Source organism: Nannobrachium achirus, assembly GCF_963921795.1.
Source record: "Nannobrachium achirus genome assembly, chromosome: 23".
NCBI classification, from domain to species: Eukaryota; Metazoa; Chordata; class Actinopteri; order Myctophiformes; family Myctophidae; genus Nannobrachium; species Nannobrachium achirus.
In genome coordinates, this window is record NC_137830.1 from 36539124 (window position 1) to 36561406 (window position 22283).

The 22283-nt window shown below is 43.3% G+C and overlaps 1 protein-coding gene across 1 annotated transcript in view; it reads left to right on the plus strand.

Annotated features, from left to right (window-relative positions):
- Positions 1–22283, plus strand: part of gsap (gamma-secretase activating protein) — a 123192-nt gene that overhangs the window by 49624 nt on the left and 51285 nt on the right. The window contains exons 17-24 of the mRNA XM_080753978.1: positions 735–897; positions 3096–3165; positions 6160–6239; positions 6560–6640; positions 8783–8905; positions 11136–11191; positions 16676–16707; positions 20812–20873. Of these exons, the coding sequence (XP_080610104.1) occupies positions 735–897; positions 3096–3165; positions 6160–6239; positions 6560–6640; positions 8783–8905; positions 11136–11191; positions 16676–16707; positions 20812–20873 (667 nt within the window). The remainder of the gene's footprint in view (positions 1–734; positions 898–3095; positions 3166–6159; positions 6240–6559; positions 6641–8782; positions 8906–11135; positions 11192–16675; positions 16708–20811; positions 20874–22283) is intronic.

Genomic DNA, 22283 nt, shown 5'->3' on the forward strand with positions numbered 1-22283 from the left:
TGAAAAAGAAAAAGTTTTTTGAAAAAGAAAAAGTTTTTTGAAAAAGAAAAAGTTTTTTGAAAAAAAAAAAGTTTTTGAAAAAAAAGTTTTTTGAAAAGTTTTTTGAAAAAAAACGTTTTTTACTCTGCATTGCATTTTTTTGAAAAAAAAAGTTTTGAAAAAAAAAAGTTTTGAAAAAACAAAATTTTTGAAAAAAAAATTTTTTTGAAAAAAAAAATTTTTTGACTGAAAAATAAAAGGGGAAACGAGAGTGACGTCACTCTCGTCAACTCTCAGAACAGCACTGTTCTGAGAACCCGTGGAAAGCTTTTCATCTCTGTCTGCCCAAAACCGGAGAAAGACACAACGGTCAGAAATAGGACTTTGTGAGGATAGAAGGTGCCAGTGGGACCCCAAAAAAAGGTTTTAAAATAGAAAAAGTGAAAATTCATGGTGTAGGTCCTTTAAGGTTAGAAAACGAAAGGGGAAAATGAATGGGGTCCAATGGAGAACAATTCTTTTTGCGATCGGCCGGGGGGGAAAACAGTGCAACTAGCGGCCAACCATAGGAAGTTTTAGTTCCGTATTGGGCTCATTTTAAATCGGCGGAACTCTCCCCCTGGTTTACACCCAGTCTCACTGCTCTTTCTCCCTCTGCATGCCTGCCAACTGTCTCTCTGCCGTCCGTCTCTCTCACCATCAGTTCTTCAAATAAATGTCCTAGCAGTCACTCAGTCTTTCCCCACGCCCTGCAGGCACAACCCCAACATCTGTCCCAGTTTGGGTCCTGAAGACGACCCACCCATCCGGCCCACGCACCCTGCCCGCCGTAGCAGCAGGAGACCTGACGCCCAGCGCCTGGCCGCCCTCCACTGTCTGCTGGTCTACATGGGAGATGACCCCCAGCTGGAGCTCAAGGTAGAGAGATGACCCACAACTGGCTCTTCCTAAAGGCTCTAGGGTGGGTGGCCATCTGCCTCGACTGTGTCAGGGGGAAATAGAGACAGAAAGGAGAGACAGAAAGGCAGAAAGATGCAACAATAGCAGCAGTAAAAACCGTAAACTATTACAGCAATAACAATTTTACAGTGTGTCATGTGAGTGCTTTGGAAAACAGTCAGCAGAAAGTCAAGTATACAGTTTTTTTGTTGTTGGAGGGGGGCTTTTTCTGGCTTCATTAATAGTATAGATTGAAGATGGACAGGACACATGCAGAGAGAGACATGAAGCAAAGATCGTCTGGCTCAGGATTCGAGGCTGCATTAGAGCCTATTTGTGGTATGCGCCTGGACCGCTAGGCCAGCAGGCGCCCCACACTCAAGTATACTGCAGTGTTGGTCAGTGGGCTGAATCGTGCCAGACTGCCAGTATTGTTCTTTTTAAAATAGTCAGTAAAGACGACAGGTAATTGGACAGAGTGCTGACCATGTTTCAGATGTTGTCTGTGGCAGTAGCTCTAAATGATAATGTCAATAAACATAAACACTTTTGCTGGATTGCAGCAAATGCGGTCTTTTTTTTCTGGGGTGAATTACTTAAACTGGCAAGGCAACCATTTTAATGAGTGCAGGTACTGTAAGCCTGAGACAGAGATGGCAGTGAAGCTAATGCAGTCAGACAGGGCTGTCACAAGGGGGGGGGGGGGGGGAATGTGCGACTGAGTTACTAGGGCCCAAGGTGGAGGGGCCCTAGTAACCTTAGCTATTTAAAAATAGCAGATATACAAGCTCACAGCGCGGCACCGAGTGCCGCGCTGCGAGCTTGTAGATCTGCTATTTTTGAAAAGTCACGAAAATGTGTGCTAATCTTTGAATAATGTATTTTTTAAGCAAACATTTGTAACTCAAATTTTGCTTCTGGGGGGTCCTGGAACTAAACATTTTGAGATGGGGGTCCGTGGCCAAATACATATCATTTTGGGGTCCTTGACATGAAAAGGTTTGAGCACCACTGACATGGAAACATACTGTAGGTTTCTTGGAAACAGTTTCACGATTTTTCAAAAATAGCAGATCTACAAGCTCGCAGCGCAGCACTAGGTGCCGCACTGTGAGCTTGTATATCTGCTATTTTTCAATAGTTAATTCACGGGGGGCCCGCAGTGAATTCTTGTACCCAGGGCCCAGAATTTGGTGTGACGCCCCTGCAGTCAGACCTAATGGAGCCAGCACTGCAGGTCTTCTTCCTTCATTCTATAGCAGACTGTTTATTAGTGTGTCTGTGGAACAAACAGTTCTGGAGGCTTTGTAGAGATTTCACCTTCTCTGTGTTCACGTCTCTGCTTTCTGTCTGTCATGACTTATTGTCCGATTCTCTGCCGTTTACACTTTGAAGAATGAGTGAAGATAAATACTGTAACTTTGTGTCAAGTAGTCTGGGTAATGTTGTCAAAATCACACATTAAAGTTTGACTGAATACCTTGGTAATGCCACAATATTATGGGGATAAATAGTGTTGCTTTCAAAAGATGGTTGCACACTCCAAATAGAGGAGAAATGAATCATCCGTTTCTCCAGCCTTACCCTCCCCCTGACCCTTCTTTTTAAATATCTACTGTATATATTTTTTGCATTGTTGTTTTGTTTTGTTTTTTTCTGACAATATCTACTTCATAGTACTCTGTTCTATCCGTCTGTCATTCAATGTTATATGGGACACTTAAATGGTTTCCTGTGCAAATAAATAAGCCGAAAAGCTTACTAGGATCTCCTTTTAGTTGACCTTGTACCAGTGAACTTTACTGTCATGAAACTGTACTTTTTCCTATGCAAACTATACTTTTACTCAGTATAATAAGTTCTGAAAAATGTATCACTTATTGCAGCAATTCCCAACCTTTCTTGATCAGACAATCTCGAAAGTGTCCGTGGCCCACCCATTTGACCACTTAACAATGTTTTACTATTTTTTTTCTTCTATTCACCCTATTGAATAGTGAAAATAGCAGATCTACTGAGCTTGTAGATTGTCTATTTACACCATCAAAAAGGGCTAATTCATGCAAGTTTGGTTTCCGGAGAGACAACGATCTTTTGGATCTTGGGCTGAAAAGTTTGGGGACCCCTGATTTAAAGTACAACGGTTAATGTAGTGCTTTGTGATGATCCTCCCACAGATCATTGACTGGCTTTGTGACAACCAGATGGCCTTTGAATCCTTTGACCAGATCCAGGAATTCATTCTAGGTGGGTCACTCTTCTTGTATGTGTTGTTTTGATTGTGTTTTAACACAGCTAATAGAGATAATGGCAGGGACATGCTGGACCCCTGATTCAGCCCGGGAAAAGGAGTTGGAGGGGCCCTCATTGCACGCTATAGAGAGAGATATCTCTCTATAGCGCTGCTGCTACTCAAAGATTTGCCATTTCAGATCATGACAAGTGACAAGCCAGTGGGCCAATTACTGTACATGAGTTATATTTCGTCGTTGTTGGGTGGAAACCTTGTATGTCCAAAACCGTTAGTTTTGTATTTATCATTTTAGAAATGATTTAAACTAGTGAAAACAGCCGATCTACAAGCATGCGAGGCGTTGTGTGCTTGTAGATCTGTTGTTTTCACTACTTTTGTGCAACGGCCTCGTATGATGAAGCAGGGCTTTGCTTTGCGAAAAGATTTCTACATTTGACACTTGGAGATACGAGGATTCTGCCCGACAGTGACGATTTACTTTGTTGGCCGCCCAGCCCCCAAAATGGAACGAAGGCCGACAGGAATGAACCGGCCGTTCGGGAGTTGGCCCGCTTTTCCCAATGGCCAGCACGTCCCTGGCTAAGGGTTTGGACTTTTCCCTTCCTGTCCTCATTGCAACGCAAAGAGGACACAACTGACGACTGAACAACGTAAATTTCGTTTTGCATGTAAGGTTTGGGAAACACTGCAAGACGGTGCACTCGAGAATGCTCCCGTAGCGATTTATTAAAGCTCAAAGTGTCACTTGTGGTGATAATAAAATGCTAGGGGAGCATTTCTGAGCATGGGGAACTTAACTTTTTTACCTTTCATAGTAGTGTAATATTTATCGTTTGGATATGCATGCTTTAACACTGTTTTTAATAAGAGGACACGGCTCAGTGAAATTATGTAAATGAGAGGGTGAAAAAAAGGAAATGGTGTACAATAATAGCCTTAAGTCTCAGAGAGGGGTACTGCAAAGGAATAATATAGTTTCTGAAATGAACTGAGGAATGTTGTGAACGTCTCTAATATCGGAAAGTGTGAGACAGATGGCCGCTGGCATTACGTGTTCTGTTTGTTTGGATAGCAGTTAAGATAATCACTCTTTTGGTTGACAATCAATTTAGTTTGAAAAACTTGTTTTTACTTGTTTTTCATTTTCCCTTTTCAGTTGTTTGCCAATTCCACTGTTTGTATGGAAGCGCCAAACTCTACTGTTCTTGTGGAGTGTGAAGACCAGTGATTCTCAAACGTAAACCCCCAAATTGATATATAATTTGGTCATAGACCTTGATTTTCAAAATGTTTTTGAAAATAGCTGATCTACATTTCACTGCGGTATTTTCGAATAGACTTGTGCTAAAATGGGGTTAAAGTGGTTAAACTGATTTGGTGCTATATTGACTATTTAGCTAGGGACCCCCCTGGAGCCCTCTCGAGGGACCCCTGAGGGTCCCCAGTCCCACTTTGAAAACAACCACTTGTCACCGAGGGTTCCCAAACTTTTCAGGCCGCGACCCCCCAAAATAGTCATATTTGAACTGGGGACCCCTTCTCCACCACACGCATGGAAAGTGGGGTTGCACGACATTCCGACACGCAATGGCCACAAATGTATGTTTGTGCAAGTGAGCGAGCGAGCGTGCGTGCGTGCGGATGGATCTCTCGCTGTCTTCACAGTTCACACAGCTCCTCCAACTGTTTATATCAGCGGTTCTCAAACTATTGGTCGCGAGACTCGTGACCCAAAGTGGGGCCACGGGAAGGTGCCGTTGGGGTCCTGTATTGGAGCTGACACTTTCACCTCGGTGCTGTAGTATATCACAACAACGCAAGATTGACATTGGGACACGTAATGTGAACTGTAGAAATGAGCGAACTTCTAGTAGACAATTTGGTACATTTGGTATTAACACAATAAATTACTTATTATTTATCAGTAATTGTTTTCTGTCTCCTGGAATGCAAAAATACATTGTAATTTTTGAAATGTGCAGATACCGTGTATACACTTTGTATACCCCCCTAAAATAATAACTTTTTATTTGGTTGCACTTCTTCATATAGGTGTACCAGCATATAATATACGTGCATCCACACATGCACACACAACTAACTTTTCAGTTGTGAAATGTCTTCTTTGCTTTAATCCCCAACATGCTCCTCTGCCAGATTCACAACTTGCACACTAGCTGCACCCCAACTGTGTTGGTTGAAGCCAAGCCGGAGGCAACATCAGTGGCGAGGCCAGAAATAGAATTGAGGGTGGGCCTGGGCAAGACAGCATGGGCACTATAGGCTAGGCCAGTGGTTTTCACTCTTTTTCAAGTCAAGGACCCCCAAATTGATATGTATTTGGCCATGGACCCCCATCTGAAAAGGTTTGGTGCCAGGGACTACCAGAAGAAATGATTTGTGTTTAAACAATTCAAAATGATTAAACATTGAAGATTTTTCAAAACTACTGTAGCAGATGTGCAAGCTTTCAGCTGTGAGCTTGTAGATCTGCTATTTTTTGAAGAGCCATTATATAAATGGATACTGGTTAAAATTATTGTGCACCCCCCCCCCCCCCCCCGACCCAACGTGATGATATTTGGCAAGACGATCACAATAAAAAAAGGAAAATGTTTTAATGAAACAAGGAAAGACATCATGAAATTGTATGTATTTTAGTTATTCATTTCAGAATTGCATGTAAAAAACAACAACAACAAATGAGTTAATATAGCATCACTATCAGTTTGACCACTTTAGACCTATTTTATACTTGAGCTATTCAAATATATCTGTCACATTGTGACTACTATTTATTTTAAATATATATACAGTATATGTATATTTTAACACAAATCCTTGCTTATGGGGGTCCCTTTTACAACATCTTATGGGAGCGTCCTCGGCCAAATACATATTAATTTGGGGACTCCTTGACATGAACATGTTTGAGAAGAAGGGTTGAAAACCACCTGTTTGACTGTGCCTGTGTTTGTGTGTGACAGCCTCTCTGTACAGGATCAGCTATGACAAGTCTCTGAGTCTGGACAAAGTCCTGCCCTACTCCGCTGTGTTTGACATGAAGGTAACACACGCACACGCACGCACGCACACACACACACACACACACACACACACACACACACACACACACACACACACACACACACACACACACACACTGCGCCACTCTGCTGGCACCTCTCTGATAGCTTTTCCATTACTCAGCAATACTATAGATGTACACCCAATATCAATATCATTTTTGGGACATACTGTTCCTAAACGCTGAATGTTTAGTTCTGTCGATGTATGCACAGTCTTCCATGCATAGTTGTACTGTATGCACACAATCACCAGACACATACAAACGGACCTAGTTTATTGTGTCCATGTGTGTTCCAGGAGGTCCCAGAGTGTTTACTGAAGGTGCCTGGTGTGTCCTGTTGCTCTGAGCTTCATACTGACCCTGTCTTCAGAGGGAAGGTACAGTACTACCACTTGATTATTTCTCTTTTTTTGACCACACTGGTGTCAGCTATAGACCCACATTAAGAAACATAACCCACGAGAAGTTCAAATGAAACAAAGCTAGCATTGTGAGCTTGTAGGGCGTCAATTTTAGAATGTTCGACTTTTGAAAAACAGTGGCACTGAGGAAAAGGCAGGAGGCAGCGCTGGAGGTGGCAGAATTGAGGATGCTGCGGTTGTCGTTATGAGTGAAAATGGAAAATAGGAGGGAGATGACTACATAAGAGGATCAGCGTACAGTAGGTCGGAGGTTTTGGGGATAAAACAAGAGAGGCGAGGGACAGGGTTAGGGTTGTGCAGTAGGGCTGAGGAGGATGCATTGGGAGAAGGATGCTGAAGATGGAGCTGCCAGGCAAGAGGAGAAGAGGAAGGCCAAAGAGGAGGTTTATGTTCTGTGTGGAGTTTGCATGTTCTCCCTGTGTCTCCAAGGGTAGATACCCTCACAAAAACATGCTGTAATCCTGGTCTCTATAATGCCTCCCCCTGGCCAGCCGGGGCGCCTGATGGAGGGGAAAGGATTGGGAACTGGTTGGAATAACGTGTTCCCTCCACGCGCTATGTCCAAACTGGGGAAATCCCCACTGTCAGGTGAAAAGAAGCAACTTGGACTCCTTATGCATAGAAGGAAGCATGAGGTCAGTCTGTTGTCTCCCCAGGCGCGGCAGAGGGAGAGCAGAGCCCAGGATTACATAGGCAATTGGCACTGGGTGTAAATGGGTTACAAAATCGTGGGATAAAAAAGTAAAAAAAATAAAAAGAGGAGGTTTATCGATGCACGTGAGAGAGGATATATGACACGTTGTGAGCTTGTAGATCGGCTATGATGGCTATTAGTCTTACGAGAAATGTGTGTGCGTGCGTGCGTGCGTGCGTGCGTGCGTGCGTGCGTGCATGCGCATAGTTTAATCAGAAGGAGGGCCTCCAAGGTTAAGAAAGTTGGGAACCACTGAGGTAAAGAGGCATTCAATCACACTCTCAGTCAGTCTAATAATGAGCGGGTCAGCTAAAGCTACACATTCTATTTGTCTGACAAATCACTCAGTCAATGAGTCGTTTAGTCACTTCATCAGCCATTCAATGAGCCAGACCCTGAGCCAGCCGGCCTCTTGTTCAGTCCAGCTTCATTCACATGCTGTACATGTTAAGTAACAAACTATGTGCTTCCTCCTGCAGAGATGACTGCCTTGCGATGAATTACAGTTTTCCTCTTACTGTAGTTTTTTTTTTACAGTAGATTGCTATCTTCAATTTATTATGGATTTATGCATCAGATCTGCTGTTGTGCAGCAGGATTTTGCTTTGTGAGTGTGTGTGTGTGTGTGTGTGTGTGTGTGTGTGTGTGTGTGTGTGTGTGTGTGTGTGTGTGTGTGTGTGTGTGTGTGTGTGTGTGTGTGTGTGTGTGTGTGTGTGTGTGTGTGTGTGTGTGTGTGTGTGTGTGTGTGTGTGTGTGTGTGTGTGTGTCTGCTCATCTGTGCATGAATGTGTGTGTATGCCTGTCTATGTACGAGTGGTTGTGGGTGTTACTATTTATCACCATTTGGTGGAAACCTTGTATGCCAAAAAACGTTACTTTTCATTATTTTTATTTAATCTTTTCAGTAAAAAATTAAAATACTTCAGTAAAGTAAAAAAAAAAAAGATAATAAAAAAAAAATGAAAAGAAAATCGTTCTCTGCAAAACGTCTAACGCCCAGAATGCCAAACACGTTGAAATCAGAGTCCCACCGGAACACATGAAATTACGTCATCGGAAAAAAACGGATCTCCATTTGTTTCTTGTTAATGTTTTTCACGGAAACGCCTTTTCTCCGCTTCCTGGTTTTCGCTCGCTAGCGAATTCATGGCCCAATTGACTGGCTTTTTTTCACAGAAACACAGAAAGCGTGTCAAAAAATAGAAAAATATTCTGTACTTGAAAAGGTAAGGCAAAAACGAAAAATAGCTGGCAGTGGTTAGTGGTTTGGTTAAATATTCTTAACAAGTAAGTACCGTGCTTGTAAATGTACTTAACACCACAAGCTGTAGTACAACGAAATAGGACATTCATTTACGGAAACAAAAGAAGAAAATAGGAGGTTTCTTGTGTGTGTGTTCCAGGCCAGGAGTCTGCAGGGTTTCTGGGCAGACCTGCAGTGGAACACAGAGAGGATGAGGTACCTGGAGGCAGCCCCCAACCCCAGATACAAGACCTCCCACTTACTTAACGTCTGGGACAAACTGGTGAGTGGAGTGTGCGTGTACTTGTGTTACTATAGGGCAGGGGTCGGCAACCCAAAATGTTGAAAGAGCCATATTGGACCAAAAAGAAAAAAAAAAGGAAATCTGTCTGGAGCCGCAAAAAATTATAAAAGCCTTATATATCGTCGTTGTCGGGTGGAAACCTTGTACTATGTCCAAAACTTCGTTTTGTATTTATCATTTAAAAAAAGGAACTAAACTAGTGAAAACAGCCGATCTACAAGCACACAACGTCTCGCACCGCGAGGCGTTGTGTGCTTGTAGATCTGCTGTTTTCACTACTTTTGTGTGTCAGTCTTGTATGATGAAGCAGGGCTTTACTTTGCGGGAAGAAAAAAAACATACAAATTTGAAACTTGGAGATACAAGGTTTCTGCCCAACAGTGACGATAAAAATCGTTAAAAAACAAAAATAAAATTTTCCCCCCATCTTTTTCCATTTTCATAATTTTTTTTAAAAGCTCCAGGGAGCCACTAGACGGCGCTAAAGAGCCGCATGCGGCTCTAGAGCCCCGGGTTTCTGACCCCTGCTATAGGGTGACAGTGGCTCAGGAGGTAGAGCGGCCACCTTGGAATCCGAAGATTCCAGTTTCAAACTTTCAATTCCCGGCTCCTCTTGGTAAATTGTAAATGGTGCATTTGTATTAGCCTAGTAAACTGAAGGCAGGAAGAGTCTGGTTTACGAGGCTACATTTGTATAGCGCCTTTATACCAAGGTACTTTACACAGATTGTGCATTACATTCACCCATTCACACACACATTCATACACCGATGGTGGAGGAAACCATGCAAGGCACCAACCTGCTCACCGGGAACAACTAGGGGTTCAGAGTCTTGTTCAAGGACTCTTCGACTCTAAAGGTGGTTGCACACTGTTGCGTTTTTCGTTGCGAAATGCGTTTTTCAGGGCAAGGAGAGAGAGAGAGATAGAGAGAGCAAGGGACCGAGTGGTGCGCGAAACGGTCGGCAGTGTGCAAACGTGACTGACATAACGTGAGGTTGATTTTTTTATTTGCGTGCTCCGAAATTCAGTCCGATATTCGGCCTGAAAAACGCAGCAGTGTGCAACCAGCTTAACTCTGCGGGAGCCCGGAGTCAAACTGGGAAACCTTCGGGAACTGATCTAACTAATTCTAATGACGGTTTCTCTACGCCTGAGCCAATGCCACCACCTCTTGGCTATGTGTCGAAGTGTCCATGAGCAAGATGCTGAACCCCTAAGTGCTTCCGATGATGTTGGTGCCTTGCATGGTTTCCTCCGCCATCGGTGTGTGAATGGGTGTATGTGAAATACATGTTAAAGCTCTTTGGAGAAAAGCGCTATTTAAATGCAGTCCATTTACCATTTTCTATACTTGCGCTAGTCTAGATTTAGAGAAATAGATATTGTGAGGACGGTTTTCCCTAGTCCTCACATGAGAAATGAGTTAGGGTTAGATATTAGGGGTTGGAGTTATACTGGATTTATGCTTAAATAAGCATAAATCCCGCGTTGTTCGCATGTCCGTATGTTCCCCTTATAGAGTTAGAGTAGAAGAAAAACAATCTGCATTCGTAGTATAGCTGCCCTAAAAATATTGATGTCCTCACAAGAATAGTAATGCAAATGTGTGTGTGTGTGTGTGTGCGTGTCGCATGTCCCAGATAGAGAACCTCACACACACAGACCATTCAGCGTAAGGTGTCATGTGTGCTTACTCCTTACTAAACCCTCACCGTGTGTGTGTGTGTGTGTGTGTGTGTGTGTGTGTGTGTGTGTGTGTGTGTGTGTGTGAGTGTGCGCGTGTGTGTGTCTCATTAAAATCGTAGCACGCTCAATGACAGAACTAGAGCTTCGCTTGATTTATTTAAATTCTACATGCATGCCCCCCCGCTCCGCTTTGATGAAAGAGATGCAGTGTCTGTGTTTGTGTGTCTTTCTCTTGTTTTCTCTTCTATCTGTGTACAGTATGTGTGTGGTGTGTGTGTTCGTGCATTCTTTTGCATGTTTGTGTGTGTGTGTGTGTGTGTGTGTGTGTGTGTGTGTGTGTGTGTGTGTGTGTGTGTGTGTGTGTGTGTGTGTGTGTGTGTGTGTGTGTGTGTGTGTGTGTGTGTGTGTGTGTCTCAGTTTCTCTTCTATCTGTGAGTGTGCGTGCATTCTTGTGAGTGTGTGCATGTGTGTTTCGTGTGTGTTTCCTGACACTGTTTTGTTTTTTTTGTTTTTTTTCCAGAGGTGTGAAAGCAGAAAGCCTTCCGGTCATGTGGGACACATGGACAACACAACCAAGTAGGTTTACCTTGTTTCTTGGCTGCTGCTGCTGCTATAGCCGGGGACCCACATGCTGCTGCTGCTATAGCCGGGGACCCACATGCTGCTGCTGCTATAGTCGGGGACCCACATGCTGCTGCTGCTATAGTCGGGGACCCACAAGCTGCTGCTGCTATAGTCGGGGACCCACATGCCCAAAAGCTCAAGGAATAGGGTTGAACCTGTGATGTTCTGCCATACTTTTTATTTTGGTTTTATCCATTCGTTTGGTCATTAAGCTCCACAGAATGAGAGGCCTGCTCTGCCGGAAACATTGCGAAAAAAAGTTATGGACATTTGTATATTCACTGTCTCATCGACTTCACTAGCGAATACAGGATAAATATTTAAAAAAAGAATACATCTGCTTTAAGTAATATGTGAGGGGTCAAACTAAGGGTTCTTCATGATTCTGAATCCATTGCAAGCATTTGTTTTGCATGAAACATATTTCTTGGGCTAAATCTCCGCCCCAGAAAATGGTGAAAAGTGACTCATCACTTTTCACCATTTTCTGGGGCCGAAATTTAGCCCAAGGAATATGTTTCATGCAAAACAAATGCTTGCAATGGATTCAGAATCATGAAGAACCCCTAGTTTGACCCCTCACATGCTACTTAAAGCAGATTTGTGTATGTTTTTAATATTTTTCTGTTCCTGTGTAGTGGAGTCAATGGGACAGTGAATATATAAACGTCCATAACTTTTTTTCGCGATGTTTCCGGCAGAGCAGGCCTCTCATTCTGTGGACCTTAATGACCAAACTAATAGATAAAACAGAAATAAAAAGTACGGCAGAACATCACAGGTCCTTTCCCATTTTGAGGGACTGGGCCCCCGGCTACTACAGCTGGACACTAGAAAACCTTTTGACACAATCACAGAAAGCTTGATATCAAGGTGACCTGGCCACAACTGGCCTCGCGTAGCCAGGCTTACTAATCTGCGAAGAGAAAAGACTGGTCAAGACCATAGGCTGAAACGGCATGAAACGGTGCTACTTCCGCCGGGAGAATTTCACCGAATGTTATTGTTTTTTCATATTCCCCGCTAGGGAAAAAAACTGTTCTACTTCTAACCCTATATCCCTCGTAATAAACAATATCTAAACAAAAACATGGATTCTGACAAAGGACACCTATTAAGAGCGAGTTAAGAGCTACAATCATTATGTAAACGGACTGCAACGCATGACGTAACTTCCGTTAACCGCAGCACTTCCGCCACTTCCGGTGTCTGTAGGCTCATGCCGTTTTCATCGGCTATTCTGACCAGGGTGGGCAACAACTGGCCAAGGGCACACGGGTAGACTGCTGCTGATCACTGATTAATCTTTAGTGATACGACAGTGTTCGGGGCAGGGAAAAAATAGCAGCTTAACTCATACAGTGCCATCCGGCCACAAGGGGTGCTAGAGTGCCAGAAATTTCTCCATTGACCTTCTTTATAGCTTTCGTCGACCCTCTCCCAACTGGCCTGTGTTTTCACTCTGGTCAATCCTATGGGTGTCCAGAGGAGGAAGCTAGCTGACACGTAGCCAAAATGCTAACCCATTGAGAAGCCCGATCTAAAGCTATTTCAGCCGCAAAAAACTTTCTCGTTGGGTCTGGGGACACAATCCGGAGAAAATCCTGTCTAAAGATGTGATTTATTATTGGAGTGGGCGGCGCGATTCGGCCGTTAGCGCGAATACGGCCCGTGGATGGCCGAGTCTAAGTCCCGGCCAAGGATGGACGTCTAGACCGGGGCTTCGTTGAGGCCTCCGATAAAATAATTCATTTTATTAAATATCCCGGACTAGTTCGGGATAGGCACCCTGGAATATGTCGCGCCGCCTACAATGAACATTTGGTGAACATTGGGGGGGGGGGTCTAAACTTTATTTTAAACCATTTTGAATGGAATAAATCTTCGGAGCATCTAGCGTCTCTCGTTGGTGAGCGCTGGGCGAGCCGGGACCACCCACGTTGCTCCAAGCAGCTCGGGGTAAGTAAAATAGCAAATAAATTTTTTTTTTGATCCCGAATATCCCGAACTAGTTCGGGATAGGCACTAAAAGGGTTAAAGACCCAATGAAATGACTATTTTGGGTATTTTATTTTGAAGTTTAGATAAAAGAAGCCTGTGTGTTTCTGAACCAATCCGAGGGGACCAGCCCTTCAGGCGATGGGATTTAAAATCTGAGTAATGGGAGTAATGGGAGCCAGCAATGGGAAACAAACAGGTGAATGTAATCAAAGGTTCATTTATATGCAAGCGGACCTGTCTATGTCATCACTTTTTGAATTTCTGTTCACAGGAAGTAATTAAGAATGGCCTATTTAGGGACCTTTGATATAAATATACACAAAAAATGTTTATTTTCTATTTTTTTGGCATCTAGTGTTAGGTACAGTATGGCCATATTATCACTACAGATATGCTCTAAAAGTGTGAAAAACATGTTTTTGATTTCACCCTGTCTTTAAATGTTCTCAAATGAAATGCATAAAGCTTTACACGTCAAGGCCGTTATCAATAACAAATGGTCTTCTTCCCAAGTGTTCCCTTTATTTTTAGTAACGGACCACATAAGGACACCAATGCACAACTGCCCTACTATTGTTTAGAAACCCTGCATCTCCATATTTCAACCTTGAAACAAAATATATATTGTCGTTGTCGGGTGGAAACCTTGTATGTCCAAAACCGTTTATTTTGTATTTATCATTTTAAAAATGATTTAAACTAGTGAAAACAGCCGATCTACAAGCACACAACGCCTCGCACCGCGAGGCGTTGTGTGCTTGTAGATCAGCTGTTTTCACTACTTTTGTGCGACAGCCTTGTATGATGAAGCAGGGCTTTGCTTTGTGAAATAATGTACAAATTTGAAACTTGGAGATACGAGGTTTCTGCCCGACAGTGACGATACAGTATATATCTTTCTTTTTTTAATGAGGGCCCTTCTTCGTACAAGAGTTTCGGACAAAATGTATTGAGAATTGCCTATTTAACTGTTCTGCTGCTGTTGACAATCCTCACCGTCATTCAAATCGGTGACTACATGACGCCGTTGACAGCGCTCACCGTCAATCTTACTGTATTTACAGTAAATGTATTAATACTTACTTAATGTCGCTCCGGTCGCGGCCGCATCGGTAATGTCCGCGATTTGTTTAAAACGCACGTTGGGCGTGCACGCGAAGTGAAGCTCCTCCATGTTAAGTCAATGGAGAGGCCCATAAAGAGACTTCATTATCTCCAAAAGGGACATTTTGAGCCAGTTTGAGACAGATCTAATCTATCTATAAATGCGACAAATCTCTGTCTGTTTGTTTGTAATCCGCGTATCTCGAGAACCGTTCGTCCCACCGGCTTCAGATTCGGCACGCGCGTTCCCCGCCGCCGCGCGGAGTGCAGTGCCGGGCCTCGACCCGACCCGACTCGCGGTTTTCCGAAACCGGCGCGAAACGTTCGGAATCTCCTTATGCGGAGCTGATTGTTGACATCAGGCTGTTCCGGAGGAAATCGGCGCAAGCGCTGAGTCATTGTGACATCACTTCATAAAAGGCTCTGACATCACGTACGCCACATGAGTCAACACAAAATCTCTGTGAATGTGTATGTATGTATGTAATCCGCGTATCTCGAGAACCCTTCTTCCCACCGGCACGCGCGTTCTCCAGATATGGGCATAAAGTCTGACATCAGAGTTTTCCGCAACCGGTGTGTGCAGAGATCTTCATATATGGGCATAAGTGGACAAAGACAAACAGATGGTCAAAACGGGTCCTATGACAACAGGTATATTGGGGTTTGCATTAAAGGGTGGGGCATTCATGGGGTTTGCATTAAAGGGTGGGGCATTCATTCCCTATTTCAAATTCGGCACGTGCGTTCCCCACCGCAGCAGGTAGTGCAGTGCTCGGCCCGACCCGATACACGATTTTCTGGAACCAGCACGAAAGGTTCGGATTCTGATGTCTGACATCAGGATTTTCCGGAACTGGCACTGTGTCTGCATAGATCTCCATATATGGGCATAAAATGGATGCAGACAGACAAATACAGATATCTCCATATATGGGCATAAATGGACACAGGCAAACAGATGGTCAAAGATCTCCATATATGGGCATAAAGTGGATGCAGACAGACAGATACAGATATCTCCATATATGGGCATAAATGGACACAGGCAAACAGATGGTCAAAACGGGTCCTATGACAACAGGTATAATGGGGTTTGCATTAAGTTTGTCTCCTCCTCCATCTGTTTGTCTGTGTCCCTTTATTCCCATTATGGAGATCTCTGTATCTGTCTGTGCCTCCGACTGTGTTGCAGACACAGTGCCGGTTCCCCCTTTAATGCAAACCCCATTATACCTGTTGTCATAGGACCCGTTTTGACCATCTGTTTGAAAAAGCGACAGAAATCTCATATATGGGCATAAAATGGACGCAGATAAACAGATATCTCCATATATGGCATATATGGGCATACAATGGATGCAGAATCACAAAGATCTCCATATACGGGCATAAAAGGGACACAGACAGACAGATACAGAGATCTCCATATATGGGCATAAAATGGACGCAGATAGACAGATATCTCCATATATGGGCATATATGGGCATAAAATGGACCCAGAACTATAACTGCAGTGATCTCCATATATGGACATAAAATGGACACCGACAGACAGACAGATACAGATATCTCCATATATGGGCAATTTGGGCATAAATGGACACAGGCAGACAAATGGTCAAAATGGGTCCTATGAAAACAGGTATAATGGGGTTTGCATTAAAGGGCGGGGCATTCATTCCCTATTTACATTGTTCCGAGTTGGCCAGGTCGCCGACTAGACGCTGGGCCGCCCGAAGGGCGGCCCAGCTTCTAGTGTAAACAATACACAAAGCAGGGCGCAGCCATGATTCTCTTCTGGGCTCACACTGTCATGTGACTAGATGACGTAATCGTTGCCGTCAAGTGATAATCCAAAAAAACAAAAACAACCCCCTTCCAGCCCTTCAAAATAATAGCGCCAGCCGACGGAGGAAACGACGCGTCACCAAGGCAACAAGCAACCTTCAGATTAAGAGGCACGAGTTGTGTTAACAGCTCACGACACGTCGCGATATGGCGAGCTTGCAGATCTGCTATTATCACTATTTCCGACAGTTTTTTTTTAAGTGATTAAGTGTGTCTTTGACTTTTATAAATGCAGAACCAATGCAAAGCATTAGCAATAAGTACATACATTATAACTACATTTTATCCTATCCTACATTGGATTTTGTTTTTGGTAATGGTATTGGACGTACAAGGTTTCCACCTGACAGATGCACTGCAGCAGAGCAGTGCAGCTATGCTGCAGTGTATTTATATCGCGTGACATAAAGTTTGCATAAAGAGAGGATGATCGCTCATGTGAACCAAAACCTTTTCTTTGTTTTCTCTTGTTTTTGCAGAGTCCTATCTATGGTGGACACCTGGAGCCTTGGTAATGTCACACAAAGCTCCGTACACACACACACGCGCACACACACACACGCACGCACGCACGCACACACACACGCGTGCGTGATAGATCACAAAGCCTTGGCCTCTAATAGAACATTAAATGTCCTCCAAGGATTGTTGGGTATTTCAAACGAGGAAACGGTTCGACGTGTGTGTGTGTGTGTGTGTATCGTCCCCACAGGTATAGTAGAATTTGAGAAATGGACGTTGTGAGGACGATGTTCCTGGTCCTCACAAGAGAAATGGTTGTTTTATGGTAAAAGAAAAAAAACAAGAGAGAGAGGAAAATGTACTATGGAAGAAATGCAAATGCCCTCTTTCCATGCCATACCTGAAGGCAGCATTCAAGAGAATTAATTGCCTTGTCCAATCTCTCCCGAACTTATCTGTGGCAGATATTTCTTTTTATTTGTATCTACAGTACCATGGCTTTGAATGGAAAAATATCTGGAGAAAGAGATTTTTTTATCTGATATCTGGCCCAGTGGGAATGGGCCTTTAGGAATACAAATGGCAAAAAGTTAGTTTGAGTCAAGATACAAACATTGTTGTCCATTGTAAACTTTGTGCGGGCAGCATCTGCTAATCACTTTCAGCCGCGGTCTGTCTGTGTGACTGATTCAACTGACCAATTTATACTTTGTCGTAAAACGGGGTCGCGCACCGAAAATAGCCGATCTACAAGCTCACAACACGCTGCGGACGCCACACGTTTGAGCTTGTAGATCGGTTATCTAATGTGTTTAGTTCTGCTGTTTGGTTGATTTGTGACTCCTCTTGTATAAGGACAGGGATGTTTTTTATCCTCATTGTAGAAATGACAAGTTGTAAGCTTGTAGTTTTATTAATAGAGCAGTGAAGTTTGACGTCATTTACACATCCTACCTGGTTCGTGTTTTTTTCTCCCCATTCTGAATTCCCATAGACTTTTTTCATATCGCGTCATATAAGAACTGTGTTCCAAACATAAAGAAAATTACCTTAGCGGTTTGACTCATATGGATATGAAGAATCAACTGATGGTGAGAAAACACTAATGTTAGCCGAATTAGTTACATTTTTGCTAGAAACAGACTGTATCAAATATGAACCGGGGGATGAGCGAGTCACGTCATGACTTCGTTGCTCTATAAAACATTCGTAAAATCGCTGTCCTAAAATATTGCTGTCCTCACAAGTATAGTAATACAAACCTGTGTGTGTGTGTGTGTTCGTGTTTCTTGCGCCGAGGGGTCACATTTCTTGAAGTCCCACCAGAGAATAGAGCAGAGCAGAACAGAACAGAGCCTCCAGTCTAATTTATCACAGAGAGGAGAGGTTAGGAATGCTGCTCTAATGTAAGAGAGTTACACTCTCTCTTTATCTCTCTCTCTCTCTCTCTCTCTCTCTCTATTTCAGGGGTCTTCAACAGGGGGTCCGGGACCCCGAGGGGGTCCTCAGAGTTACTACAGGGGGTCGGGTTAGGTCGGGTCCAAATCTTTGTGTGAGAGCTTTTTTTCTTTTTTTCTATATTAACCACTTGAACCCTAGCCTCCATATTCTGAGAACTTTAGCCAAAATCTACACAAGATCTACAAGCTCACAACGCCTTGCAGAGCTTGTAGATCAGCTATTTTCGGCAAAGAGCTTTGGTGTAGAGGGGAAAAAGAGCAGACTAAGTATAGAGTGAAAGGTCAAGTTTATTAAGTATTGACGGTTCAAGTGGATATATCTGAAAACGGACAAATTGACATGAATCCAAAATACACTGATGATTGTGCTGTCAAACGATGAAACTATATGGAATCTATATATGAAAAGGTTGTGGGGGTCCCTGCTTCATCTCTCTCTCAACTAAGGGGTCCTTTGGCTGAACACATTGAAGACCCCTGCTCTATTTGTTTCTGTCACTCTCGCCGGTTCTACCCTAGCCTGGCATTGCCAGATTAATCACTTGGGATCACTCACAACGTCTCACGATATCGTGGATAACTTCTGAGTGATCCCACGTGATCAGTCTGGCAATGCCAGGCTACTCTGTTGGCCACGGTTATTATAGTTTAGATGTTTGCATCTTTTTTTTCTTATTTTTTTTAATTAGTTTTTAATGTTGTTTTTTTTGAGTGGTGGTCTCACCGCCACTCCTGTAATCAGCTTTCACAATGTTACTGGCCGTGTATGTCTGTCTGTCGCCTGTCATACCTCTCATGACCACACACACAGACCACAAACACACACACACACACGTTAAAGGAGGGGCGCTATTGAGCAGGCAGAACACTCAACACTCTCTCTCTCTCTCTCTCACACACACACACACACACGTAGCAAGGAGGGCACACGCGCGCGCGTACACACACACACACACACACACACACACACAAAATAGTTGGATTTAAGCTCACAATGCGTCCGTCCGTCCGGCCGTCCGTCTGTCTCCCGCCACTGTTGAGCATGAGCAACCTTGCAATCCATGTATTTGACTCTTTTTATTTGACTATTTTTATTTGACCACCACTCAGTTCACAAGGTGTGATTTTTAAGCTTGTTTATGTTTTTTTTATTAGATTAATTGTTAGTTTTATTCATTTGAATAAATGCATGGTGTTTAAAGGTGCAAAGTAACAAAAGTACATTTAATCAAGTTCTGTACTCAAATTTGATCATTTCCATTTTTTGATACTTTAATACTTCTACTCCACTACATCTGAGAGGCAAATGTTGTACTTTTTAACCCATTTAGGCCTAGAATTATTGAATGCTTTAACCAGTGAAAAATAGCAGATATACAAGCTCACAGCGCGGCACCGAGTGCCGTGCTGTGAGCTCGTAGATCTGCTATTTTTGAAAAAGTTGTGAAAATGTGTGCAAATCTTTGAATATATGTATTTTCAAAGCGAACGTTTGTAACTCAAATTTTGCTTCTGAGTGGTCCCTGGAACTAAATATTTTGAGATGGGGGTCCTTGGCCAAATAAATATCAGTTTGGGGGTCCTTCACATGAAAAGGTTTGAGAACCACTGACATAGTAGTCTCTCAAGAACAGACTAACTGAGCTCCAGTCAAGTGAAAAGGACCTTTTCTTTGACGATGGCTGGCCAGATTGCTGACATAGAAACATAGGTTTTTCAAAAAATCTTGGATTCAAAAGACACAGGTCCAAATTCTAATTTTCACGATTTTTCAAAAATAGCAGATCTACAAGCTCGCAGCGCGGCGCTCGGTGCCGCGCTGTGAGCTTGTATATCTGCTGTTTTTCAATAGTTAAAGCATAAAATATTAATACACTATAATGTGTACCCGTTGTTAACATTTATTCAACATCTTTAGTTACTACTTACTACTGTAGTTTGCAGATTAGCAGTTGCTTTGCGACGCTTTGTAAGCTTGTACTGGCCTCCCAGCATGTGAACTTGACTTAAGCCGCTCCATGCATAATGCCGCAGAACACTTGGTCTTCAACCAGACAAACATTTTACGTCTCCCCCCCTCCTCCGCTCCCTCCATTGGCTCCCAGTTACTGCCCATGTTACACAATGTTGGCCTACAAAGTAGCCAAGCTCAGGGTTCCCGCGGTCATGAAATTCCTGGAAATATTTTGAAATTAGAAAAATGTTTTTCCTGTACTGGAAAGGTTTTGGAATTGATCAAGGGTCCTGGAACGTCCTGGAAAAAATGGCTATGCATTGTTTTTTTTTGTTATTGATTTTGTTAACTAATTTACTGCCACCATAAATCGACTTTGAGGGTTCCCTTAGGACTGTCACAATTATTACATAATTGTCTAATCGCAATTATTTGACATAATTGCAATTATTGTCATAATTGTTTACATGTTGAAAAATTCTATTTTTAGCACCATAGTAGCCGTCTGTCGACTTCATTCGACTGCTAGTCTCCACATAAAAAAACAACCACCACACAAACATAACAACATACAGAATAAAATGTATAACTGCCTAAAGAGTTGATTTAAGAACACCATACGTGGTTTAAAAAACCTAACTACTTTCTAAAAAGTAGCTAAAAATACCCAATTTGAAATTTCTAAGAATTAAGGTGTATTTAAGAGTGACGATGTGATATGTTCTCTGCTGTGTTCTAGATAAGAAGCTGGTCCCTCTGTTTCAAGAAGAGGATCACCAGCAGAGGGCGCTCATAGGCCTGGTGAGGGAGAAACACACACACACACACACACACACACACACACACACACACACACACACACACACACACACAGACAGACAGACAGACATGCACACATGCATGCACACAGCCCTTGAGGTCACACATACACAGAAAATAAATAAGCCTCTGCAAGTCAGCATTCAGAATTCCATGCACACAGAAGCGTGGAATCTCTGACATGAACACGTGCACACGCCCAGCGCCCTGTCCCCCCCATAATGTAAGGTATAGAATAGCAGAAGGCTTTAAGGGTCATAGTAGTCAGGATGTTGTGGTCAGATGAATGTTTTAGCCAAAGGGATTCTACGGCGCGCCTCAGCCTATACGGCTAGTCGGGTGCGTCACGGGAGTGGTGCAAAGGAGAGAGAGACATACTGGAGCAGCTCGGACAATTAAAGCCTTTTGTTTAGGAAAATAATGACTGACGTTTCGATGCCACTGCTGACTGAGGAAGATGCAGCATCGAAACATCAGTCATTATTTGTTTGTACTAGCACCTAAATAAAAGGCTTTAATTGTCCGAGCTGCTCTAGTGTCTCTCCTTTGAATGTTTGACTCCACCAGCCTGGATAAGCATCTCTCTGGTAGGCTGCACATCTGTGCATTGGATGAATGTTGGACCTTTACTGGCTTCTTTGCACTGAATGCACTGAATGAAGTTTGGATGTATGCTGGCTGCACTGCACACAATGCAGAGTAGGGATGGAACGATAAGCGATATTATCATTATGTGATAAAAAAAACACTCACGATGGAGATTACACTTTTTGTGATATCGTCCTCTGTCATCATGCACTGGGATCAATTCACCTTTTATTTGCCGAGCTTCATATCCGGTACCATTAAACCCTCTAGAATTGGTAAAAAGTACTTATATACACGTACTTGATACAGTCTTTTTTTCACTCTATATTAAATGTTCTGCCCCAGGATAAAGGATTTTGATTATCGCGATATCATAAATCGCGAGTTCTTTTGTCACAATAACGTGATATGAAATGTTCATATAGTCCCATCCCTAATGCAGAGCCAGGAGAATGTTGTCGCTGTCGTGCAGACACCCCGTATGTCCAACTGTCACTGTAAGATCAAACACTTTGACAGAACAGGAAGGTGTGGAGGGCACTTGCCTGGCATGCCTTGCGTGGGACGAGGAGAATGTGGAAATCTGGCAGGGCACTGTCAGGCACCCGGAACTATATAGTGGCAAACAAACTGACTCAGCGGAACCCAGGGCACAGCGAGGAAAGGAGAAAGGTTCACCAGCCACGAAGACACAGTGTGGCGCGTCAGCTTAGCTAGCAACACCGCAGAGCTCAAGACCCTGATGCTAGACAGCAGAGTGTGGAGGGCAGCGATTCAGGGGTTCAGGGCCCTGGGGTTCCTGAG